The sequence below is a fragment of the Saccopteryx leptura genome, chromosome 2, assembly GCF_036850995.1.
Source record: "Saccopteryx leptura isolate mSacLep1 chromosome 2, mSacLep1_pri_phased_curated, whole genome shotgun sequence".
Taxonomy (NCBI): domain Eukaryota; kingdom Metazoa; phylum Chordata; class Mammalia; order Chiroptera; family Emballonuridae; genus Saccopteryx; species Saccopteryx leptura.
The window spans coordinates 300,926,116-300,953,726 of record NC_089504.1 but is presented as its reverse complement, the minus strand read 5'-3'; the positions used below and the strand labels follow the sequence as shown (position 1 = coordinate 300,953,726).

Genomic DNA, 27,611 nt, shown 5'->3' with positions numbered 1-27,611 from the left:
AATCATTTTCACAAGTGGATGATTACTTCTGCCACATGTTAACCGAACTCTATCAGAATGGCCCGGATTTTTGAGCCTGCATTAATTGCTCTTTCAACCTTGACTGAGGTTTCTCTTTAAGAAAGCCCTTTCCAGGGCTAAACTACTCTCTATATTGATTTTTTTTTTCTTTCTGTATTTTTCCTTGAAAAAAGGAAGGCTTGTAGAAGAAAAGGCTTTATCATTCAACATGCAGATTGATTGTTCCATTTCTTTGAATAAAAAGCTAGATTCATAAGTGACCCACCAAAAGTAACAGTCTTTTTTAAAAAAAAACATTGAATAATTCCCGTATTCTGTATACAATTATGTTTTTCAAATATTCATTAGTGATGATTTTTTATCATAAAGTAAAACCATGAACTCTCACAGCATGGCCTCAGTGCAAATAAATTGTCACAGTCTCTTTCCTATTAGAAGTGCATGCTGCACTGTAATTGAAACGAAACTACAATATTTAGTAATGTGCTCGGAGAATTTGGGTATGTTTAAGTAGTCTTTGAACAGCCTTCAAGTTAGAAAGGTTTTTAAAAGTGCCATTATAGTGTTTGGATAAATGGCATATTTATTTCATGTTACCATTTTCTATTTCATATGTGGTATAAACAGAGAATATTAGCTGCTTCCTTACTAGATAATAGAGGCTATATTTTACTTCAGATAAGTGTTATAAAAATGAGTTAAATCTCACTTTTCAAAACTCATCAGAAAATAAGTTCTTGAAATTCCATTAACTTTTGTTGATTATATATATTAGCAGAGATTATAAAGTACTTAGAGAAAAATAACTTATTAATAAAACTAATTTCTGAGATTTTTGGCTTAAAGTAAGACAAATCACAGCATGTTATGTGTGAATCGATTTTTTTAATCGTTGATAGAGGTGCTGTGTAAAAGAAGCATTCAAAATAATTTTATAAGCATTGCAGTCTGAACATGTTCTGTAATCTAAGTATCTGCTAAAAATGTAACAACAGTAAGTAAAGTAATTTTTCTGATTTTTGTTTTTCTGAAGTTTACCAAACTTTATTTTACTCTATAACTATATGGTTGAGATTATTTTATTAAAATAATATGTCAACTTATATCTAAAGAAATGTTTTTATTCCTGTCGTCAGAACATTCTGATGGATTCCATAAAGTTTCTGCTTTTGTTGTTTGACAAATGAAAACTTTTTGAAGTAATTACAGTCTATGTTTCAGTTGACTTACTAAGTTAACAGGTACTCTTTTAAGGATCATGCTGACACCACAGAGAGTACAGTTTTTAGTGTAAGTGTTGAGATATTCTAAAGCCCATATATAACTCCTGGTATAGAAGAGAAAAACATTCCCCGTTTGCCTTGTTGATAGCAACTATAGTGAATTGAAGTTAGGCCATACCAACCTTTTTTTGTTTCCTCTTTTTTACCTCTTCTCTTGACCTTTTCCCTAACAGCATAGTATGTGATCTGTTCATTCACACCATATTTTAAATATATCATTTAAAATCTTAAACTTAATTTGCTGATATCTTTGATACTTGAGGATAAAGCATGACCCGGGAATCGTTAGACATGCTAAGGAAATAGTCGGAGGCGAATGAAACATTGATGCACGTTTAGTTGGTTCTGTGGCTTATTTCCTAACAATGATTCCTGCTTCTTTGGAGCAAATAGTACTCTCCGTCAGAAACAACCCTAGAAGCGGGATTAATACTTTAAGATTATTGCTGTGTTTATACTGATTTATAAAACCAAGTGCTTTACAGCTTTACTCTCCTGTGTTAAATCCAAGCTTTGTGTCAGCGCTGCTAATTTCTTTGTTACCTAATCCTGTGTTAAGAAGAGCAGATTTTGAAGTTAAGCAGGCAGTTTTTTGTTCAAAGGGGACAACTTCTTAATGCCTTTCTTAAGTTGGATGTGCTGGTGCTGATGAAAGCAAACACTTTTAAATAATATTTGAGCAGTTATTTTAAAATCTATACTATGATCGTTACTTGAGTATTATGATACATTGGATATATTTTGATGGAAAAGTGATATATTTAGTACGAATTAGCATTGGAAATATGTGCTTTTTTGAAATATGTTACGTACAATAGAACATCTCTTTTATTCCTGTCAAATAATAATTCTTGGATCCAATTTAACTTTGATTAGGGAATTTCTTTCCCTAGAGTTGTACTCTGATAGATTAGTGGACAGTGTTGTATGACTTATGACTGCGAAAATGGTTTATGGGCATGTGCTTCTTCACTATCCATCCATTTCTTTACTGAAATAATTTTACAAGGGTGAAAAAATAATGTGTTTCAATCCAAATTCTATAGGGTAATGAAAGTGAATAATGTGGAAAGACCACCCCCCCCAAAAAAAATCAAAACTTGCTTTCCTCTTTAAAATAAGATAAAAATGATGCACAACGTTCATTAGAAAAATGTTGTTCCCATGCTATGTAATACATACTTTACTGGATAACATTATTTGTCATATAAAACCCATTTATATGTGTGGTCCAGTTTAACTAGTATTTGGTAGGACTGATTTACAATTTCTTAAAAAAATATTTTATTTGCATTAATCATACAATCAAGAGGAAGCTATTAATTACTCTGCAGATATATTTATATATATTCAGGAAGAATCCAGCTGCAGAGCAGACCCACCAGCAGACCTGTAGTACACTGGAGCGCGACCATCTCCAGGATGACAAGTACACTTCTTGTTCTCTGTGTCTTTATTGCATAAAATCCAGGTTTCATAAAACTGAGTAAGAAACCAGTTCATCCAGAATTCAGATGATAAGACTATATTCATAATAGACTTCTTAAAATTCTGGACTATTTTAAAAGAAGAATGAATGGTGATGGAAAGAGACTTGATTTGGAGTGGTGAACACACAATACAATATGCAGATGATGTATTATAGAATCGTACACTGGATCCCTATATAATTGTACTAACCAATGTCAGTCCAACAAATTCAGAAAGAACCCTATGTATTTTATGAAGCGGAAAGAAACAACAGGTAAATAGCTTCCAAGGATCTGTTTAATTAATGCTATTGCTGTTGCAGATCAAATAGTTAAGAGTTTATCAGCAATACCTTCTCCTTTTATGAAATTGTGTACTTATAACTGATGTTAATAATAATGACCTTGAAATGTTATACCATCCTTTGTAAATCATTAAAGAAAAATCAAATTATATTTTAAGACTGTTTGAAGTCAACATATTGTATACACATTCTTTAAAAATTTGTGATAGATATACGATCTCTCTATAGAGGAACTCATTTTTCAGTAATTAAGAATACTTGAATACAGTATCACCCTGTAAGTGTAACAGAATATATTACCTAGTAGAACATAGTATGTTAAATGCAACTTACTACACACACACACACATGCTATGACAGAGACACAGTCAGAGAGAGGGACAGATAGGGACAGACAGACAGGAAGGGAGAGAGATGAGAAGCATCAGTTCTTCATTGCGGCACCTTAGTTGTTCATTGATTGCTTTCTCATATGTGCCTTGACCAGGGGGTTACAGCAGACTGAGTGACCCCTTGCTCAAGCCAGCAAACTTGGGCTCAAGCTGGTGAGCCTTGCTCAAACCAGATGAGCCCATGCTCTAGCTGGCAACCTCAAAGTCTCCCACCTGGGTCCTCTGCATCCCAGTCTGACACTCTATCCACTGCGCCACTGCCTGGTCAGGCTAGTATATTTTTTTCTGAAATAAAAAATATCTTACTTGGATTTTCATCTATAAAAAATTGTTTATAGGCCCTGGCCGGTTGGCTCAGCGGTAGAGCGTCGGCCTAGCGTGCGGAGGACCCAGGTTCGATTCCCGGCCAGGGCACACAGGAGAAGCGCCCATTTGCTTCTCCACCCCTCCTCCGCGCTTTCCTCTCTGTCTCTCTCTTCCCCTCCCACAGCTAAGGCTCCATTGGAGCAAAGATGGCCCGAGCACTGGGGATGGCTCTGTGGCCTCTGCCTCAGGCGCTAGAGTGGCTCTGGTCACAACATGGAGACGCCCCGGAGGGGCAGAGCATCACCCCCTGGTGGGCAGAGCGTCGCCCCATGGTGGGCGTGCCGGGTGGATCCCGGTCGGGCGCATGCGGGAGTCTGTCTGACTGTCTCTCCCTGTTTCCAGCTTCAGAAAAATGAAAAAAAAATTGTTTATAATATAACACTCAACATTTTTAAAAAGCAAACAAGGAAAATAAAAGAACTCTGATTTAATAGCCATGCTGGTTATAAAGATGGGTTAGAGGAGAATGCATTTTGCTTTTTTTACATATACCTTCTAATGAATGTATTATTTAACTGTAACAAATTCTGTAATTCAGGGTACTTTTTTCTTCCTCTTCACACCTTAACCTTCCCAAAGCTGGTGAGAGCCCTCGCAAAGAATTTAAACTGCTCTAAATTCTAGGGTTTGAGAATAGCCTTGAAAACTAAAAAGCCCTCGTAACCATTAAAGCTTAGAGATCCCTTCTATGCTCAAGACAAGAGGACTAAAATCCTTATCCTTGGTCTATAGGTATTCCACTTAGTCGTACCAGAAATATTATTAATGGAGCCATAATAACCACATCCCCCAAATCCTTAATAATAGTAATTTTTTCTGATTATAAAAGTAAGATATACTCTCATTTATGGCTACTGGTAATGCTAAATTTTAAAGCCACTTTGAAAGCAGTTTGGGCAGTTTCTTATAAAGTTAAACATATATTTTTTTCAATGTAACTCAACAATTCCACTCCTAGATATTTACTTGGGAGAAATGGAAATATGCCAACACAAAGACCTGTACATCAATGTTTATAGCAACTTTATTTATGACAGCCAAAGAAAAGTAGAAACACCCCAAATGTCCACCAACTAGTGAACAGATGATCACAATGAAGTCAATTCATACAGTGAAATCCATATTCAGCCTGACCAGGCAGTGGCACAGTGGATAGAGTGTCAGACTGGGATGCGGAGGACCCAGGTTCAAAACCCTGAGGTCACCAGCTTGAGCACGGGCTCATCTGGTTTGAGCAAGGCTCACCAGCTTGAGCCCTAGGTCACTGGCTTGAGCAACAGGTCACTCGGTCTGCTGTAGCCCCCCGGTCAAGGCACATATGAGAAAGCAGTCAATGAACAATGAAGAATTGATGCTTCTCATCTCTTTCCCTTCCTATCTGTCCGTATCTGTCCCTCTCTCTGTCTCTCTCTGTCACACACACACACACACACACACACACACACACACACACACACACACACACACACAAAGAAATATAGAAATATATTCAGTAATAAATTGGGACTCCTGATCCAGACCACAGCATGGAGGAATCTCAAAAGCTTTATACTAAGAGAAAGAATGCAGACACAAAAGGCGACAAACTGTGTAATTCCACTGGTATGGGATTCTGGAAAACAAAAGATCTGAAAGGTCAGAAATCAGATCAGTGGTTTCAGAGGTGAGGACGTGAGTAGGAGATTGATCCATGGTAGCATGCAGCAGCCGTCAGGGGATGGAAGTGTTCCAGAAGTTCACTGCCACGGTAGTTACATGACTAGGTCAACACTCAACAAATTATATACCTACAATGGGTGAATTTTACTTCATGTAAACTAATAAACCTTACTTTCAAGAAAAGAGAAAGACATGCTCAACATAGAAATTGTAGATGTGTAGAAAGACAGAATGAATATGAAGCTCACCTTTAATCTCAACAGCCAGGCTATTTTGAATTATTTTTTGTATTTTGTGCTATTAATTATTTTGTAAGTTTATTTTGATACATCTTTCTGGGTTGTTTTTCCATTCATGTACTATAAGCTCATGTAACTTTTTTTTTCTTAAACTTAACGTTATAATAATTCTTCCATATGATTTTGGGGGGCATCATGTTTAATGGCAACTTTGTTATTCCTTATTGTTTGGCTTTTAGATGGTTTTGAGATTTGGCTCTTAAAACAAAACTGATGAACATCTCTTTTCTTTATTGTTCTGTTATTGTTCCACATAACAGAAATGTGTCTGTTATGCCAAGAAGCTTCTTTGATACCAGAGAAAAAGCACTGGACAGTGAGACTTGGTACCAAATTCCAGAATGCATCCTTACAAATATAAAAACTCAAATTTAAGTTTGATGCACTTTTTTTTTATTCAGCCTAGTGATCTTTTTGGATGTGCTTATTTTGTTTGTCTGTTTTTTGTTTTGGTTTGGTTTTTTGTGACAGAAACAGAGAGATAGGGACAGAAAGGCAGGAAGGGAGAGAGATGAGAAGCATCAATTCTTCGTTGCAGCACCTTAGTTGTTTATTGATTGCCTTCTCATATGTGCCTTGATGGGGGCAGGGCAGGGAGGTCTACAGCAGACCTAGTGATCCGTTACTCAAACCAGCGACCTTGAGTTCAAGCTGGTGAGCCTTGTTCAAACCAGATGAGCCTGTGCTCAAGCCGGCAACCTGGGGTTTTCGAACCTGGGTCCTCCACATCCCAGTCCCACACTCTATCCACTGCGCCGCTGCCTGGTCAGGCTGGATGTGTTTTTTTCATGCACATTTATTTATTTTACATAAAATTTTTGTCTGGCCAACATGAAAAATAAAGGACAGAAACTGTTGGATTCTCCTGCATAGCATTTATTATATTTCCTCTGTACAGTTAATCTTTTGCTGAGTGTAGTTTTTTTCTTATGCGGTGACTAAAACTCTTTTGACCAGATACTTTCTATATATGTTTGGTCAGCTGTGACTTCTGTATGTGTTTATTTGGATTCTTTCCTGCCATACAAGTGTCCAAATGCCTCGAAGCCCAACTCTAAAGAGCTTATCTTGCTTCCAGTCTCAAACTGTCTTTTATTCTACATTAGAACATCTTCCAACGTAGACATGTATGTGCCCGCCCACCCCTCCACTTTCTGCCTTCACAGTAAGCAGACAGGTTCATTCCAAATGTGTTGAGCCATCATATTGAATGATGTTGCCACTGACAGTATTACTCCTCATGCAATACCTTCACTGTCAGCAAGACTTACCCTTGACTTGCTTGTGGTGTTGATGGTTTGTGTATCAATATTCACTTTCACTTATGTATGACCCTGTTGCCCAGCAACATGCTAAGGGAGACACTTTGAAGGAGCTAAGAAACGGGCTGAGGTCACAGAAAAAGGTAATTCCAAGTGCCCTCTGTGAGTCCAAGACAGCTATTTGGTGCCCATCTTGCTAGTGTGCCTTCAGAGAGGGCATCTCTTAAGTGCACAGTATCTAGCTCCTGGGGTCATTGCCGTTAACCCTGTAACAGGAGGTTGGGTGCGTGCATTTGAGGGAAGGGGAATGATGCAGGAAAGACAGAAAGAGAGCAGCGAAACACCTTTCATCAGAATCACAGAAGAGAAATTAGAGGGTAGAGCAAAGGTGGGGCAGAAGGCTTTAAGGGCTATCAAGAGGAGAGAGGGAACAGGTGAGAACAGTAGGATAGATGGCTCTGTCAGTAACTCAGTGAACTCACATTACATCCACAAGCTCAGATGATACAGTATCAAAGGGATTGTGAGAGCCAAATACAAGTTCACCAAGCACTTCAGCTAGCTGATGTGCCAGAAGAACAGGTATAATTGATTTGGGCACATGGGTGACGCTTCCCACTGCAGGAGCCTAGCTTTTACTTTGACTTTTAATAACATAAGATTTTTGTTTGATTCTGAAAATTTATAAAACATAGAGAATAAAGAAAGAAACCTGAGTCATACAAAACCCTAACACACAAACATAACTATTACTAATATTTTGGATAATTTACTTCATATATATGTTTTACAAATTCCAAGTCATTGTGTGTGTATGTAGTTTTGAATCTGCTATTTTCGCATAACATTCTGTAGTGAGAGATTCTTTATATGGCTTTTTAAAAAATATTATTCAGTGGCCTCATAGGATTTCTTTTTATGTCTATGACAGTATTTATTAAATAACTCGCCCACTGTTAGACGCTTATGTTTCCAATAATAAAAATAACACTGTTCTTTGTATCCATGTAGCATACATCTTTATCTGCATAGCTAATTGTTTCCCTAAGAAATTCCAGGGTGGGCCTGACTAGGCGGTGACGTAGTGGATAGAGAGGGTGTCGGACTAGGATGCAAGGGACCCGAGGTCAACGGCTTGAGCGTGGGTTCATCTGGTTTGAGCAAGGCTCACCACCTTGAGCCCAAGGTCGCTGGCTTGAGCAAGGGGTCACTTGGTCTGCTGTAGCACTCTGGTCAAGGCACATATGAGAAAGCAATCAATGAACAACTAAGGTCCGGCAATGAAGAATTGATGCTTCTTATCTCTCTCCCTTCCTGTCTATCTGTCCCTATCTGTCCCTCTTTGTCTCTGTCACACACACACACACACACACACACAAATACACACACACACAAAAAGAAAGAAAGAAATTTCAGGGTGGAAAGTTGGGGCTGTTTCTACATATTGCCACATTAGCCTACAGAAAGGCAGCCTTACATTACTCTGCACTAGTCGGGAATACAAGTTCTCATGCATTTCAACACTCCTAAGCTAATATCCCCTGTTATTTTTTTAAAGGGGGGCAAAAAGGTATGTTTGCTTTGTATTGCACAAGGAATTCTTTTAATAAGACGAAAACTAAATATTCAAGCCAAGATTTTAGTTTTAAACATTGTGAAAGTCTAGAGATTTTAAGCCCTTATATAAACTATTAGCTGTAGTGCTTTTTTGTTACTCAGAATTGTATATAAATTGAGTTAGTTTGACTAGAGTCTCCAACAGTGTTTTTCAACCACTGGTCCATGCACCTGGTCTGCTAGAAATTTCATTCTGGTCCGTGAACAAGTTAACCACCCTGATGTTCTATGAAAAATACAAACCCAGTGACTTAGTCAAATTCGCTTATGCTCTTGTTGCCTGACCTGTAGTGGTGCAGTGGATAAAGCATCGACCTGGAAATGCTGAGGTCGCCAGTTCAAAACCCTGGGCTTGCCTGGTCAAGGCACATATGGGAGTTGATGCTTCCAGCTCCTCCCCCTTCTCTCTCTCTGTCTCTCCTCTCTCTCTCTCTCTCTCTCTCTCTCTCTCTCCCTCTCTCCCTCGCCTCTCTAAAATGAATTTTAAAAAAATTATTAAAAAAATAAAAAATTAAAAAAAAAATTCGCTTATGCTCTAGGTGATGTCTATTTTAGTGGTCTCCGAAATAATTCTCCTATTTTCACCGGTTCCCAAGTGTAAAATGGTTGAAAATTACTGGTCTACAATGTAAAACCTTCACTTCAGAAAAAGAGATTGTGTCAAAATACTGGAAAAGCTTACTTTCATTTAAAAATTAAGCCTCTTTTTGTCATATTTTAAACTTCTAATCTATTCTCCACTTCTGTGGTAGGTATGTGTGTAGTTTTGTGGTATAAATTTTAAATCGCTCTCCATGACATGTTCACACTTGATTAATTATTAGTGTCTTCTTTTTCTCGATATTTAAGCTTAACTCCCTATTTTCAGTAAGAACAAAAGTTTTGTTTTCAGATGGTCGGCAACGTTAATCATTTTAAGTCAGGCTTCTAATAGCATTGCATAGTTGAACAAAAGTGTTGATTGATATTATGTTCAATTTTACCCTGTCACCTTCGTTGTTATCTGAATTTCATAGTTAGGAAAATTTTCAAGATGCTTCCATAAATCAGGTAAACCTCCAAATTGTGGGGCTGGCACACACCGTGGTAATCAGCAGATGCAATCCTTTCATTTGATGGTTGAGGAAACGGACACTGAGATTGGTACGGGCACATTTCTGGGTCCCATAGCTGGACCGTGACCCCTGGGTTCTTCACTGTACAGCCGGCTCTGTTTTAGGCCACACCTGAGAGGTGAAACTGTCTAGCAATTCATAGCCTTTGTCTCTCCTGAGAAGCAGGTGTAAGAATAAAGTTCCTACTGGTTCCTTGATTATCCTTTCTAGCTCCAACTTCGCTCAATTTGCGGTATAAACTGACAAATTGATAAGCCACATAAATCAATTGCCTTTCAAGAACCTAGAATAAGCTCAGTCATTTTGTAATACAGAAACCGCGTGCTGTCTCAGATTCCAAATGAACTACACTTTGCCTTTAGCAGGCTGGTCTCAGGAATAAATATACCTGTGGAAGAAATGTGGTCACCCAGAGCCACGGTGTTACTCACATGAAGTGTTCTTTTGTTTGTTTGTTTTTCTTACCAGATATCTGTATGCCCTTGGACAGAAGGTTTGGAAAAGATGGAAAAAACGTTACTTCGTTCTGGTTCAGGTTAGCAAATATTTTTTTCTGTGACTTAATCACTCTAAGACAGCAGTTCTCAAACTTTTTCTTTTGTGGGTTATATTTATCAATATTCACTGTATTAGAAATTAAAATTGAAAACAATTTAAATAATTTAATTCATTTTAAAATAAAGTTAACTTTATGACACGCTAACACAAATTACTTTTATAGAGCAACTATTTTCCAAACCGTACTATTTAGTGAAGGGTGTGGCATTCTTTCAGACTTTCGTACATCTCTTTAGTGTCTGGTTTAATGGAACGCAGCCGTAATTTTATATCAGCTCCTACATTCAATCTGTTGCAATATCAGATCAAACTTAGCCTCTGGAGAACTCCACTGTTCACTAATGAGAGCATAACTGTGAAAATGAAAAAGGCAGATGATGTATGTGTATTATCAAAACAGGCGTGACCTCACCGATCCCCTGAAAAGGTCTCAAAGACCCTCAAGTTTATAAGATCACACCTTGAGTACCAATGCATCATTCTGCAATTTTAAAGATAAACGTAACACAACAAAGCACTCATGTTTATTCAAATATGCCACATATATTACTTATCTGCATAATTATGTTTTTAAGTCACTTTGGTAGATTTGTTTGTGATAGGATCCAGCATGTGGATGAATTACTGGATTGTACAGTTTGGCTGACTCTTTGTATGTGTGTGTGCTTGTGTTGTTTATATTTTGTGCATTTTGAATCATGGAAAATATTTGCTCGTAGAATATACTCATTAAATTCATTTTACATTGAAATAACTTTCTAAGTAATAGTCATTTTATTTGGTTATAAACCTAAGCTATTTTATTTCCATGGGAATATTTGAAAAGACTCATTTTTGGAATTCTTAACAGAAAATGCTCTGTAAAAATCTCATTGATTCCTACCCACGCATTAAAAAAGCTTAAATGATCTCAGTCAGAATGACACAGTGAAATGCTAAGGAAGGAAAACTATAATTTGCTATCTTCTAGAAATATGACCATCTATTAATTGCTGAATAAATTCTGTGCCATGATGACATGAAAATTTCATGAAAAGTATAAAACTTAGTGAAAAGTCATTTTATCTACATGGCAAACAGCCATGTTTTTCTTTTTCATGGTTAAAATGTAACCTTTTCTTATGTTATTAGAACCAGTATTTAATGAGCTACTTTAATCACAGATGTACACACATGCACACACACATTGACAGCCTTATGATCTGAAGCCCCAGCATTTACTGTAAGTAAGGGCCCCCCGTTGGGAGTTCTTGGTGACCTGTCCTCCAGATACCACAGCTGTAAGTCACTGTCTTTGGGTTACAGGTTTAAGTTCTTTACATTGGCACAAGAGCTGAAATATATTTACCACGCCATTTCAGTGCAGATCTTTCTAGCAGCCTTGGTTTTATTTCCATCACTAGATGTCTTATGTCTAATTGGACAAGTTTGTGTTAGTAGCTTGTCTCTATCAAGTCTTTCTAAAGCATTCAACTAATTTTTCATAGAATCAGGAGGTCCTTTTTCATAGTCACATTTCATGCATTTATACAGAAACTCAAATCTATAATTTCAATACCTTATGTTACTGGCGTAAACAAACCCCTGCTGACTCTTAATAAGCATAGTTTTACAAGTAACTGATTATGGCTTTTAAAAAGTATTTTCCTTTGTTATATAAGACTTAATTTATTAAAAGCAGCTTTGGGTTCAAAATTGAGAGGAAGATACAGAGATTTCCCATATATCTCCTGCCCCCCACACATGCGTAGTTCCCCCTGCCCCATTGTCAACATCTTTATACATTTGTTACCAAGGATGAACCAACATTGGACATTGACACATCACAATCATCCACAGTACACAGTGCACATTATGAGTTACTCTCGGTGATGAACGTTCTATGTATTTGAATAAATGTATCAGGACATATATCCATCACAGTAATATCATACAGAGTACTTTCACTGCTGTACAAATTCTCTGTGCTGAGCCTGTTCATTCCTCTCCTTCCCCAGGAAATCACTGGGTTTTCTTATTGTCTTCATAGTTTTGCCTTTTGCAGAATGTAATATTGTTTCAATCGTACAGTATGTAGCCTTTTCAGACTGAATTCTTTCCCTTAGTCGTATGCATTTAATATTTTTCCATGGCTTGAAAGCTCTTTTTTTAAAGCACTGAGTAATATTTCATTGTCTGGAGGAATCATAGTTTATTTATCCATTCACCTATTAAATGGCATCTTGGTTGTTTCCAGAATTTAGCAATTATGAATTAAGTTGCTGCAATCCTCCGTGTTTAGGTTTCTGTGTAGACACAAGCTTTCAGCTCCTTGGGTAAATACCAAGAAGCTCAGTGCTGCTTGTATTTATATATATACTCAATGTACATATTTATTATGTTGTGAGAATGAATCGGAGAATAGTCACTGGAAATATGGGTAAGTGACAGCAGGATAAAAGAGTTTCTAATATACTGATTGTTTTAATATGGAAATTAGGCTTTATAAGTAGATCGGTCTTGAGAAGTCAAATGACCATTTTATGTTTTGGCCAGGTACGGTTCAAGGCAGTCATTTTCTCCTTATTTTATTGCATATGATCCCAAGAATCAAAAGTTACAGGACAAGCTCTGGCCGGTTGGCTCAGTGGTAGAGCGTTGGCCTGGCGTGCAGGAGTTCCGGGTTCGATTCCCGGCCAGGGCATACAGGAGAAGCACCCATCTGTTTCTCCACCCCTCCCCCTCTCCTTCCTTTCTGTCTCTATCTTCCCCTCCTGCAGCCAAGGTTCCATTGGAGCAAATTGGCCCGGGCACTGAAGATGGCTCCATGGCCTCTGCCTCAGGCGCTATAATGGCTCTGGTTGCGACCGAGCAATGCCCCAGATGGGCAGAGCATCGCCCCCTGGTGGGCATGCTGGGTAGATCCAGGTCGGGCACATGCAGGAGTCTGTCTGACTGCCTCCCCGTTTCCAACTTCAGAAAAATACAAAAAAAAAAAAGTTACGGGACAAACCAGTATAATTTGATGATCACCATAGAAGAGGGTTTGGAAACCCAGTAACAAATATATGTTTAACATTTTTAAAGGTAAAATTTAACTCAGACCGTAGATAAACCTATATATGCCATGATTGAAATTCAGAAAAAGCATTACCAAACTATAATGAATTCAGATTTGTTCTGTCTGAGGTATCCTTTTAAAATTTGAAGTCTTGTTTATGCATTCTGACTTTACACAAGTATATGTACCCACATGCACTGGCACAGAGAATCCCATGCCCAAGTGTACGCTGAGATAGAAATGCCAGTACTCTGGCATCTTGTTGAAATTTTAAATACAGTTGAATCTTCCTTTCAACTCCAGTATGTATTGAGAAGACCAGTGAAGGCATACATCTCAAGATTAAAATGGATACGTATGGCAATTCCATGAGAATGAGCCTTTGAAGGAAGCAGGTAGATTTCATTGGTATTTTTAAAGGCGACTCAGTCTGTCGGCACAGGGCTGGTAGGCCCATACCTGTGGGCTGCACTGTTGGAAGGTAAAGGAGTCGTTATGCTGGGGAGGACAGGGGGCCCCTGCTGTGTCTGCAGCAGAATGGGGCTCTGGTGATAATGCGAGTCTCATCACCACTTGTGAGTGTGGATTACATGAGTGATATAGCTGGAGATCAGCCATCAACCTGGGAATTTGTACTCATAAAAATCGATTGAGAGTCAGGCTTGGCCAGCTGCAAAATCATGGTTCAAAGTGAATCCTCGAGGAGCCACTGAAGTGAAAAGACTTCTGCAAGACTCTCACGTACATATTTAAATCAGATTTAAAATGGGAAATTAAATTATTTATTGATGTCAGGTGCTTATTTAACTTCTAAGTAAAATTAGTTTTGATCCCCATTTAGATTCCGAAGCCAGCAGAGTTAACAGTGGTAAATAGATTTTCATGTTTTTTTTGTGTTTCTTTTTTAGGAGGCTGCCTTTTTTTCAATTAAGGTAAATTAGGGTTCATCCTGCATTAAAAGAACAGTGACTTGGAAGAATTATGTTTGAAATCTTACCAAAATTAAACATATATTAATATATTATCTCTTTTTTTTCTGTGGTAATTCAGGGTTTTTGTTTTATATTTGGAGGATATCAATTGGTACGAAGTACTTATGACACTCATATATTTTAGTTCATTTCAACACATTTAATAGCTTTAAACTTATCTTTGTGTTTATGATTTAACCAAACAATTATTTTGTAATTTTCTTTTCTGCTAATGCCTAGTCAAATAACTATCCCTGCAGGTATGGCATATTCTTTGGCAAATCTAACAATTATTAAAGCACTCATCTATTAATACAGTTCTTGCTATATTTAATGTAATATTTATTAATGTAAAGCACTTTAGCACATTATCTCATTTGCTCCTTTAAATAAGGTATTTTGGAGGGCAAGTATTATTATCCTCATTATATAGACAAAATTGATTTATGAAGGGGTTGTATAATTTACCCAAAATTACACCCAAAGTTAGTATGTGGTCTAGTAAAGGGGTCAATCCAGCTCTGTCAGAATCTCAAGATTAAGCTCTCATTTACTCGGTGATAATGCTGTGATTAAATTGATGCATGCAGCTCTAGCTGATCTGAAGACACACAGACATATGAATAGTCACACATTTCAAGATTAGTGGATCGAGCCCTGGCCGGTTGGCTCAGCGGTAGAGCATCGGCCTAGCGTGCGGAGGACCCAGGTTCGATTCCCGGCCAGGGCACATAGGAGAAGCGCCCATTTGCTTCTCCACCCCTCCGCCGCGCTTTCCTCTCTGTCTCTCTCTTCCCCTCCCGCAGCCAAGGCTCCATTGGAGCAACGATGGCCCGGGCGCTGGGGTTGGCTCTGTGGCCTCTGCCTCAGGCGCTAGAGTGGCTCTGGTCGCAATATGGCGACCCCCAGGATGGGCAGAGCATCGCCCCCTGGGGGGCAGAGCACCGCCCATGGTGGGCGTGCCGGGTGGATCCCGGTCGGGCGCATGCGGGAGTCTGTCTGACTGTCTCTCCCTGTTTCCAGCTTCAGAAAAATGAAAAAAAAAAAAAAAAAAAAAAGAGAAAAAAAAAAAAAAAGATTAGTGGATCGTTAGTTTCATGAGGTACAAAACAGTGTTACTGCGGAAAGGAAATGGCCAGTGAGGGATAGCGTAAGAAGCCTGTGCCTCACGAAGGCCACCTACTGTGCGACATCACTGGAAACTGAAGTAGACATCAGTTGTTTTGTATCAAAGTGTTCACTGCTTGTTGTTGACGTGTCAGAATCAGGACTTGAAGTTGCTGCAAACAACAGCAGGCTATCAAGACAGAATGTTAATTACATATCAGCCGAGTTGGCACAGGATGTAAACAGTCAGCCATGCCACTGCATGATCTGTGCATGCGGCAGACATACGAGAAGCCTGTTAGTGAGATGCCACCCAAATCTGTTTGAAACTTAAAGAAATGTCCGCCCCTACCTGTTGCTGTCTGAGACATCCAGCACCCACAGGGCCCACCGCAGCAGGCTGCTGTTACACGTCTGAGAACACCACTGCTGCGTGAAATCGTATGGTCTGGGTTTAGTCTTGGGACGTCAGCTGATGTTTGCTTCTGGGAGCATGAAGTGAACAGATATAGTGCTGTCTGATCAAGAAGGACAAGGGATAGTGGCTTTCTGGCCTTATGATTTAAATTGATTTAAAATATACAACCCCAGGACGTGCTCATGTAAGGTAAAATTAAGCCATACAGAAGTATTTATGGTGCCGTCAGTACCCCTGTCTGTAGAGCCACCTCATTCCATTCCCCTTCCTGGAAGTAGCCAGGAAACCATTGCTAGTAGTGTGACCTGCTAAACTTTCATCCTCAATGGATCCATTTCCTATATATTTTCTTCTGTGGATTGTTTGTCCCCCTTTAAAAAGATATATCAGCCATGGCCAGGTAGCTCATTTGGTGAGAACATTGTCCTGATATGCCAAGATTGAGGGTTCAATCCTTGTTCAGGGCACATAAATGAATCAACCAGTGATGTGTAAATAAATAGAAGAGCAAATTGATGTTTTTCTCTCTCCTCTCTCTAAAATCAATCATTTTTTTTAAAAAGGAACTTTGTTAAAAATAATTTCTTTTAAAAAGCATATCAATATATAAAAATCCACTTTATTCTTTTTAATGAATAATTGGATTCCATAGTATAGATTAATATAATTTATGTAACAATTCACCTCTTCTGATATTTAAGTTCCCTTTTTCTAAAAGTAACCATGCTAGAGTCTCTCTCTCTCTCTCTCTCTCTCTCTCTCTCTCTCTATATATATATATATATATATATATATATATATATATATATATAAACTTTGTGTATCTGGGAATATGGCTAAGGAAATGAAATTGTAAGGCCAAAGGGCATGGATGTCTGCAATATAAAGTAAGAGTATAAAACTTTAGATGACTCATCAGTGCTTAAATATTCACCAAAATTTTGGTTGTTTTTTCATGTCATTTTTTGATAGTAGTCATTACCTGCCCAGTTGCATGTGTTAGTTTATCTCTTAAAATGCACATCTCCGCCCTGGCCAGTTGCTCAGTGGTAGAGTGTTGGCTTGGCGTGCAGGAGTCCCAGGTTTGATTCCCAGCCAGGGCACACAGGAGAAGTGCCCATCTGCTTCTCCACTCCTCCCCCTCTCCTTCCTCTCTGTCTCTCTCTTCCCCTCCCGCAGCCAAGGCTCCATTGGAGCAAAGTTGGCCCGGGCCCTGGGGATGGCTCTATGGCCTCTGCCTAAGGTGCTAGAATGGCTCTGGTTGCAATAGAGAAATGCCCCAGATGGGCAGAGCATCGCCCCCTGGTGGGCATGCCGGGTGGATCCTGGTCAGGCTCATGCGGGAGTCTGACTGCGTCCCTGTTTCCAACATCAGAAAAATACAACAACAACAAAAAAAAAGTGCACATCTCCAAAGTGCTAGAAAATTGAAAATTGGTTTGCTTGTGAGGCCACTTGGAACAAAATATCAAAGGGAAACAATTTTTTCTTATTTTAGGTTTTATTTTTAAGATAACTTTTGTGATAAGTGGGTTTTCCAAAGGGAGAAAAATAATAGCCATATTATTTATAGAATTTGTTGAACATTAATAAACAATGCATTTACTCTTTAAAATCACTCTAAAATATAATTTAAATAATCATATATATCTCAAGTGCTAAAATTATAAAAAGAGACTGAGAAGGCGGAGTGAGAATTGGTCTGAATTGGGTAAGCAGAATCTCATTTGACTCAGTCAGTGATCCCAATGCAAAAATTCCTCTCTTTACCTCTACGTACTGTGTGCTACCTTAAACCTTTTGTTATTTTCATGTTTAGATTCCAGAGAAATGTCTGATTCCTCTTATTTTATAGCTCATACCTGCATGAAAGAGTAATGGAGCTATGCATGGAATTGTACAGTATTGTCGTGGGCTTAATTTTTCTTTTAAAAATTGTATTATGACTTCATTTTAAGCCTGACCAGGCAGTGGCACAATGGATAGAACGTAGGATTGGGATGCAGAGGACCCAGGTTCAAATCCTCAAGGTTTCCAACTTGAGTGTGGGCTTATCTGGCTTCAGCACAGCTCAGGGATGCTGGCTTGAGCGTGCAGTCATAGATGGGACCCCATGGTCTCTGACTTGAGCCCAAAGGTCACTGGCTTGAAGCCCAAGGTCGCTGGCTTGAGCACAAAGTCTCTGGCTTGAGCAAGGGGTTACTTGCTCTGCTGTAGCCCCCTGGTCAAGGGGGACTTATAATCTACTATGAGTAGAGAAAGCAATCAATGAACAACTAAGGAGACTAAGTAGCTTCAATGAAGAATTGATGCTTATCTCTCTCCCTTCCTGTCAGTCTGTCCCTATCTGTCCCTCTCTCTGACTCTGTCTTCATAAAAAAAAAAAAGACTTCATTTTAAAATGTTGTGTTCATATGTACTTGTATGTGTCTTAACACATGTGTATAAGGTGTGTCTGTCACATACTAAAGATTAAGTAAATATTTGTTAAATACATGAATATCATCTTTTCTTTAATTTGGGTTCTTTCTCAGACCTTTCTTTGGAACATAAAATTGACTTATAGTTCAGCTTACTTGAACCAAAACCTAGGTATCATCTTTGATCCCTCTTTTTTTTTATTACCGTCATGTCAATGAGAAGACAGTTTGATTTACAGCCAGAATGACATCCCTCTTAAATCCAGTTCTCCCCTTCTTCTCTGCTACCGTCCTAGCTGAAACTACTATCATCTTTCACGCTGGCTCCAGGTTCTCTCTGCTTCCCCTTTCCGCCATTCCCCTTTACAGTCTTTTCATTGCCGGAATGCTGTTTCAGACATAACTCAGGTTTTCCAAGTGGCTGCTTAACCCCTCCCGTGACTTCCCCTGGTACTTAGAATAACCCCTGGCCATCACCTCTGGTCCTCCGTGGTCTAGCGCCAGCTTCCTCTTTGTGAGTCCTTCCCTGTCACTGAGCAGCACCTTCACATGTCACGTTCTACCCCCAGATTAATTGTCATGCCAAGAGTTGGAGTTTAACACCTCCCAAGTCATCAGCCCCACTTTCTACAAGTCCTTCAAATAAGTGTATAATTAGGGTTTATTTCTTAAATGCAATTTCTATGCAAATATTCCTTTGAATTAAGACCCTTGTCTTTTTTGAGCCCAGTAAGAGTTTAGCTACCTCCCTTTCCTTTTCCCCATGGCTGGCTCATCCTGCTTCCCCATAGCAGGTGTCAAGCCATGTGTCTCCTCTGATGGGCCCTGTCTGTCCTCCTTGTCTCAGCTCACTCCTGTCACATTAAATTAGCCCGTGTTGTTATATTTTCAGAGAACTTCTCTCGACTCAAAGTTATCTGAGCTTTTCTGTATATATTATTACCTTTTTACTCTTTCTAGAATAGATACTCCATGAAACCAAGGACCTTGTCTTTCTTATAATCTACTGTGAGTAGAAACTAAATGTTTGTTAAATAAATGAATATATGTGAATAAGTCCGACCATTGTTTTTAAGAGACTGCCTTTTCTCTTTCTAATTTATATGCACTGGTTGCTAAATCTTTTTTATGCCATTTGGTCGAGACAATAAATAGATATTCCTCTCAAATCCATCATGACCCTGAAGATATATTCATTTTCCTTGATTAAATTAAGCTCAGATTAAAAAAAAAAAAAAACTCTAACTGCACCTTTGGCATCTGCCAAGAACATCTCCAGCTAAGGATTTTTAAGCCGCAGTCTTTACTGAAATTAGACGGTGGCAGTTGCTAAGCCGCCAGCTGTTCACATGATCCCTGCAGCAGGGATACGACACACAGCCTGGGTGCTGTGGTCTCTTAACAGCTCACGGTGACCACTCAGACGTGTGCCCATGGACAGGTGCTGAACAGGTTGGCAGTCGCAAATGAAATGGGAGATCTTCCAGACCAGATGCAGGCACCTCGTGGGGCCTCAGCAACTTAAGGTGCCCTGTCAAAGGTAGTGATGTCAAAACCTGATGTAAGTCCTCACATTTAAGTCTGTTTATATCCCCCAATTCTCAACAAATCCATTCTCTATGGCATTATTAAGAGTGGATTAGGTTAAGGAAATTGAATGTTCATTGTTGCTGTGTCTTTCGCTGAAAGGAGTTTTCACTTGCAATATAGGATATTATACAAGCTTTGGTTAGTAATATACCTGTAAGCTTAGAGGTGAAAGCAAATACTGGCTCAGAACAGGTCAGACCACCTGTTTCCATCTAATTCCCTGGCTTACGGTGATGGCAGAGTGCTGGGGTAGCCACAGACTGCCTCCCACTGCGAGCACAGGGAACAGGGTTACCAACTAATGTTGACAGATTTTTCAGAGTGTAATTTCTTCAGGTTACTCTTAATCAGGATACTGCCTGGCAAAGGAGCAGCTGCAAGGTGTTCACACTGTTCAGATGGGTCCACTTAAATTTACACTACATGTTCGTCATAGGCTTTGTCTCAAGATTTCACATGACTGTGCAAAAGAGAGGGTGAGAGGGAAGGAAGTTCTTGAGGATACCAGAGTAATCCAAAGAAGCATAAAATGCAGCATCTTTGGGGCCCTGGCCGGTTGGCTCAGTGGTAGAGTGTCGGCCTGGCATGCAGAAGTCCCGGGTTCAATTCCCCGCCAGGGCACACAGGAGAAGTGCCCATCTGCTTCTCCACCCCTCCCCCTCTCCTTCCTCTCTGTCTCTCTCTTCCCCTCCCGCAGCCGAGGCTCCATTGGAGCAAAGATGGCTCCTTGGCCTCTACCCCAGGTGCTAGAATGGCTCTGGTCGCAACAGAGTGATGCCCTGGAGGGGCAGAACATCGCCCCCTGGTGGGCAGAGCACCCCCCCTGGTGGGCGTGCCGGGTGGATCCCGGTCAGGCGCATGCGGGAGTCTGTCTGACTGTCTCTCCCCGTTTCCAGCTTCAGAAAAATACACACACAAAAAAATGCAGCATCTTTGTATGGAAACGGTTGCTCCTGGAGCCAGTGTATCTGAAAGCCAAATTTTTTAGTTGTCTCCTGGATTCAATCTCCGGTTGTCCAGTTGCCGTGACCACGTCACCGGTTGTTGGTGTTTGATCCTCTCCTAGCTGCACTCGCCTTGTGATCAGTGGTAAGAAAGCCACCAGAATTCTAAGAAAATTCAGGGAAAACAAAACAAAACTGTAAACCAAAAAATAACTCAGGAAACAACTAACTAGGGAAGGATTCTTCACATTAAAAAAAGTTCTACCTTCTCAAAACCGTATGATTCATGTAAATGGTGAGATCTTTCTATATCTTACATATTCCTATCTAGAGAAAAAAGTCAGTAAAGTCAAAATATTGGAAGGTTTGGCAAATTGAAAAGTGATCAGGAAAAATGGTAAGCTATTTTGGAGTTGTAACAAAACATAATAAAATGTATAATTTCATTCCAAATCTTATCTATATACATGTAAGATATATATATATCACATAATGGTATACATGGGATTGGATCTCTCAAAATTACACGTTTACTCTCTGATAATATTGCCATAACATTCTACAAAGGTATTAATCAGTAAAACTCAACCAATTGAATAAGATATTGTTACATTTGTTGGACTTATGGATTTAAATTATGTGGTGAGAATTTTAAGAGATAACATTTGTAAATTAGAGACTATGATATCAAGAGGACTCGAATCTCACTAAATTGCAGATAGTTTAAGCTATAGCTAAGCTTCGCTGGAAAGAACACATAAGATTATTCTCTGAAACATACAGGTATTGAGGGATGGGGCTTCTGGGCATTCGAGGTCATGATCGCATCCCCAGATTTTATGAGTAAGGAAACTTTTTTCTGAGGTCACCCAAAAGGAAATGGTCATCTTGAGCCTAGATAGAACACAGGTCTCCTCAATCCAGTAGGTGTTCCTTCCCGTATAACACATTATTTTATAATTCACTGACACTTAAAAACATTTGTATTTCAAAATAAGCCAATTACCTTTTAATTTCTGGCAAAGTTATTATTTAAGATAGCTCAGATATATAGATATCTGTAAGAATCTATAATGAAAGACGACTACAACTATTAGGGTATAGGACAGAAAAGTGAATTGAATAGGATATTTTGAGGCATTATCTCTTTATTATTTATTTTCTCACAGGTACATATTTAATAAATCACCATTTTTGTCAGTAATTGTTGGTTGTGTCTTAATATAACATAATACTTTGATGTGTTTAATACTTCTTTTAAAATTTACTTGTCTGAATTGTATCATCCCCTTTCTCTTAGTGATTTTTCTTTTGTTTGTGCTGTATCTTATAATCACCATACATATAGATTTTGGTTTTTATCCCATTCTAATAGGTCCATTTAACTTATTTATAGTAAAAATTGATATATTTTGCTTCTATTTTTGCCATCTTCTCTTACATGGTTACTAAGTTTTCTCCACACCCTGTTTTTATTCCACACTAGTTTATTCTGCACTTCAAAAGTTTTCAAGGACACAGTTGGTCCCATGTTTTTTGTATTAATTGAAAGAAAAATTATTTTGACTTCCTAATGTAACTTGAGGAATATAGGCTGGTTAGTGTTCCCCTCATTTTCTTTGACAACATCTAGGATTTAGGTTTTACAATCTGTTAAAATTACTTAATTACTTTATATGTCTTTAACTTACTTTAGGAATCAAAAAAAAAAAAAAAAAAAGGAAAAGAAAATAGCACCTGAGGCAGAGGTCAGGAACCTATGGCTCACGAGCCAGATGTGGCTCTTTTGATGGCTGCATCTGGCTCGCAGACAAGTCTTTAATAAAAAAAAATAATAACACTAAAAATATAAAACATTCTCATGTATTACAATCCATTCATTTCCTACTGCTCATGTTCATGGTTGCGGGTGGCTGGAGCCAATCACAGCTGTCCTCTGGGACAACACCAAATTTTTATCGGATAATGCATAACATACAATACATGGGTCGTTGTATGGCTCTCATGGAATTACATTTTAAAATATGTGGCGTTTATGGCTCTCTCAGCCAAAATGGTTCTTGATCCCTGACCTAAGGCATTCTCAAAGTGAAAATCTGGATCAGAGGTTACCTCATAAAGAATTTAAAAGCTAGATCTCAGTGAATTGGTTGATTAGGGGAAAAATTCTGCCCTCAAGCTGTTTGTATTTGGCTTTGGGCTCTGAATATGGAGTAAAAATGATACCTGAGAATTTGAAACTAAGAGAATGTTGAAGTTCTAATTTATTTTATCCAGATCAAAGGGAAACAGCAAGTTAAGAAATTAACATAAAATATACTTCTGGATTAGTGATATATCTGGTCATTTGACATAAAAACTTTTTTTTTGAGAACTCAGCCTTTAACCTGGGCTTTATAAGATATCCTCACATAAAATGGTGCTGAATTAATTAAATTACATAACAATAAACTAATTATGTACATCCTCAAGAATTTCTGCAATAGAGCTATCATACAGATAAACTAAAATAATTGTATATATGGTGATGAAATTTATAAGGAGGTTTAAAGTGTACAAAACAACAAAAAAGAACCTATGACTATGAAAAATTAACAAGTAGATTTGAAACAGGACTATACAGAACTAATAAAAGTTTAAAACAGCCTATTAATTTCAGCCTTATTAAACAGGTTAAACCATACGATAGACATATCTGAAAAGAAAATTAGCAATGTAGTTAATGAAATTATTAGTTATAATCTTAGGATATATTTAGAACTCAGCATGGAGAAAAGAAGAAACATACATAAAGAAGTTAAGAGATATGGAGGAAAAAACATCTAAGTTCCAAGAGACTTCTAATAGAATTTGAAGAAAGAATACAGGAAGAATGGGATGGAGTCAACTTTTGAAAATAGAAATGAAACAGTTTCTAAAATTGATATGTCATGAAGTATCAGATACAAGAAATACAACAAATATTAACCAGCATGAACATAAAACTTTTAGAAACTACAAGATAACAGCGATAAAGAGAACATTTAAAAGAAACCGACAGAAAAGGCAAATTAACTACAAGAAACTACAGTTGGACTTGCATCAATCAGACTTTTCCTTGTGGATATATAAGCCTTCTTAAAATGGAATAATATCTTTAAAGTGCTGAAGAGTCACTAGCCTACACTATACTATATAACCAAATAAACTAACTCAAAAAGCTTTTCCTAAAAGAAGAAGGAAATTCAACTCGGAATGAAGTGTGATTCAAGAAATGGTAAACAAAAACCGAGTAAACAAAACAAAACAAAACAAAAAATGGGTGTAGAAGAATTGGTTCTATTAAGATAACATTTTAATTACGAATATTTTCTGTTACTAAATGTTAATTTACTAAATATCACTAAAATAAGGTAGAACTAACATAATGAGCACTGGTTGTAAGATCAAAGCTGCTGGTGGGAATAAAGCAGTCAAAGGATCCTGTGTTCAAGGGGAGATGATAGAAACAAAAATACAGTAGGATTTGAGCAAACAATGACTGAAGAGAAACAAAATGTATAGTTTCTACATGATGCGGGAAGGAGAGATTTTCTTAACATTTAATTGAGAGGGAAGAAGAGAAAAAGAGGCATTGTAAACGGCGAAATAAGATAATCAAAACAAATTCAAAGGTAACACCAACTATAACAGAGTAATCTGTACTTGCCTTTTAAAAGACTAGATTTTCAGGGCTTTAAAAAAATCCAATTATATATTGTTTGTAAGGATTTAAAATAGAACATAGAATAATTGAGAATGAAGGGATGAAGAAACATTACCAGGCACATACTAACCAAAAGAGAGCCCGAATACCTTTGTGGATATCCAACAAAATACACTTCCAGGCAAAAAAACAGTATTAAGGATTTTTTAAAAGCCAGTACCATAAGTATGAATGGAACAATTCACCAGCTAGATAGAAAAGTCCTAGAAAGATATAACAATCCTAGGCACATATGTGTGAGATTATATTTCTTCAAAAAATATAAAGCAACATTTGAGAGAATTACATGGAGAATTGAGAGATGGACAACCTTGTTGAAAAATTTTAACATACCTCTCAATTCACACATCAGAAGAATATTAGACATTGCATAGTTGACAACACAATTAGTAAATTTGATGTAATGGACATAAATAATCACTGAACAATAATTGCAAAAGATGCATTTTTTTTAAGCAAACGAGAACATTAATAAACAGTGGTCACACACTAGGCAACAGAGCAGGTCAAAAAAATGCCCAAATTGTGAATCATTCTTTTTATTATTATTAAATTTTTAAACTTTTTGTGTTGACATGGATTCAAGTGTCACACTCAATATAACACCCCCACCCCCAACACAATGACCTTCTTTAAACCCCCTGTCCCTGACTCCATCTCTCCCTTCCTCTGGGATTTGCTGTCCTGTTATCTGTGTCTATGTTGACTCATTCTGATCACAATGGAATTACTTTCAAACTCCATAAGAGAAATATAACCACAAATCCAGACTTAAAAGCACACTTTTAAATAGCTTATGTGCCGAAAAGACTCAAAAAATATTTAGACCTGAACTAATGAAAACACTACATATGAATTGTGAGATGAAGCAGTGTGAACTTCGAATAAACTTAAGTGAATATATCTACAATGAATAACAACTGAAAATGAATGAACTATGTAGATCAATTAAAGTTCATAAAAGAATAAAGTTAACACCACCAAAAAAAAAAAAGAAATGAAAGAGAGTGGAAATTGTGGAATAGAAAACAAAGAATAGAGAGGATTAATAAAACCAAAAGATACTCTTTGCAAGCATTCAAAAACAAAGTAAGCCTCTGGCAAAATTGATTTTAAAAAAGGTTATGAATGACCAAGTGTTGGGCAAATGAATTTGTAAAATTTGTGTTTTTGAGTTTGCTCACTTTTAGTGTTAAAAGATGGAGCTATGCCTGACCTGTGGTGGCGCAGTGGATAAAGCATCAAGCTGGAAATGCTGAGGTCGCTGGTTCGAAACCCTGGGCTTGCCTGGTCAAGGCACATATGGGAGTTGATGCTTCCAGCTCCTCCCCCCTGTCTCTCTCTTCTCTCTCTCTCTCTCTCTATCTCTCTGCCTTTCTCTCTCTCTCTCTGTCTCTCTCTCTCCATAAAATGAATAAATAAAATAAAAATTAAAAATAAAAAATTAAATAAATAAATAAATAAAAAATGATGGAGCTAGGCAGTGCCAAGTATGTGATCTGTGAAATTGCAAATTACCTTCCTGCTTGTGAAGGGCTATTGTCTTGCTAATGTTTGCTGGAGGAGAAGTTTTCCATACCAAAAAGCTTTTGAATAGGAGAGGAGATAGAGGGAGAAGCCATGTTTTTACAGAGTGAGAAAGGAGAGAATGCTGAGTGCTGAGGAAGAAGCCAGTTTGTGCAGAGAGAGAAGGTGTGCAGATGGGGAATATTGGGCAGATAAAAGATATTCTCACTTTGTTAAAGATGGCGCTGCCCACATAGAGGCCGTTGCCCAGGTGATATTAATGTGTGTCTCTGTGCGCAGGCAGGATCTTTGTAGCCTGAGGCTTGGTTTTGGGATTAAGTCTTTCCCACCTTTTGATGTGGAGTGGTACAATCCCATCATGCCCCAGATAAGTGACTTTGTATTAGAGACTTCCCTATTTTGTATATTGGATTAAAGGTTTTGATTTCTACACTATAAAATGGAGGCAGAACGGGAGCTTGCTCTCTGGGTTCCTGAGATTATCATTAGAGCAGAGAGCACAGAAAGGCCACGTGGAGGAGGCCAGGAGAAGCAGCCAAGATGGCGGAGTGTTGAGTGAGAAGCCAGTTAGTGCACAGTTTGTGCAGAGAGAAGGAAGGAGATGGGGAACAGAGGTGAATAAGTCTGGTGAGCTAGAAACCTTTGATTCTAGGAAACTCAGATAAGTCAGTAGCTTTGTGAGCACTGAATGTGAGTGGGTTTTGGAGCCCAGTGTGTGTTTTTACTTGCCCACTGGGTGCAAGCTAGGATTAAAGATGTTGGCCCATCAGTTTTTGGCTCCGTTGTTTCTTTACCAACTGTCCGAATCCAATGCGAACCTGCATGGGCCAGGCAGCTGTGATAGTGGCCGTGACTACTGGCTTTACAGGGAACCAGAGAGGTGAGGGACTTTTGTGAGGCCTGCTGAGACTGGTGAGGCCTTTGATTCTAGGAAACACTGGAGAAGATTCTCCTGGTTGTAGAACCGGAGAATGTGTCAGTGGCTTTGGGAGCCCTGTGTATTTGCTCACCAGCCAGTGCAAGTCTTGAATAAAGGAATGGCCCACCATTTTTTTACTCCACTGTTTCTTTACTGTCTGTCCAAGTCTAATGAGAACCTGCATGTGAATGGCCACGACGGCAGTGACTACTGGCCATACACCATGGAATACACTAGAAAATGAGCAAACTCATCAGAAAACTCACAGAAAAAGGAACCTCAGGTGGCTAATAATATTGCAAGGAAATGGTCAGCCCTAGCGGTGATGGGACTTATAAATTCTAACAGCAAGATGCTATTTCCTACTCATCAAAATGAGTTTAAAAAATACTCAAAATACCAAGTGTGACAAAGGTGAGTAATATGAGGAGCCTCTTATCTACCCCTGGTGGGTGCATAAGTCGGAAAGTAGTTTAGCAGTATGTGCTAGCAGTGAAGATGGGCTTGTCCTAACCCAGTGACTCCAGTCCTTGGTGTCGCCCCTCCGTGGCCCTCACTGCTGTGGGTGAGATGTGAGCCAGCAG

General features: G+C 38.4%; 1 protein-coding gene across 4 annotated transcripts in view; it reads left to right on the top strand.

The window, feature by feature from the left end:
• Nucleotides 1–27,611, top strand: part of CADPS2 (calcium dependent secretion activator 2) — a 527,120-nt gene that overhangs the window by 326,757 nt on the left and 172,752 nt on the right. For all 4 annotated transcript variants that reach the window (XM_066362568.1, XM_066362567.1, XM_066362570.1 and 1 more), the window contains exon 9: nucleotides 10,257–10,323. In XM_066362568.1, the coding sequence (XP_066218665.1) occupies nucleotides 10,257–10,323 (67 nt within the window). The remainder of the gene's footprint in view (nucleotides 1–10,256; nucleotides 10,324–27,611) is intronic.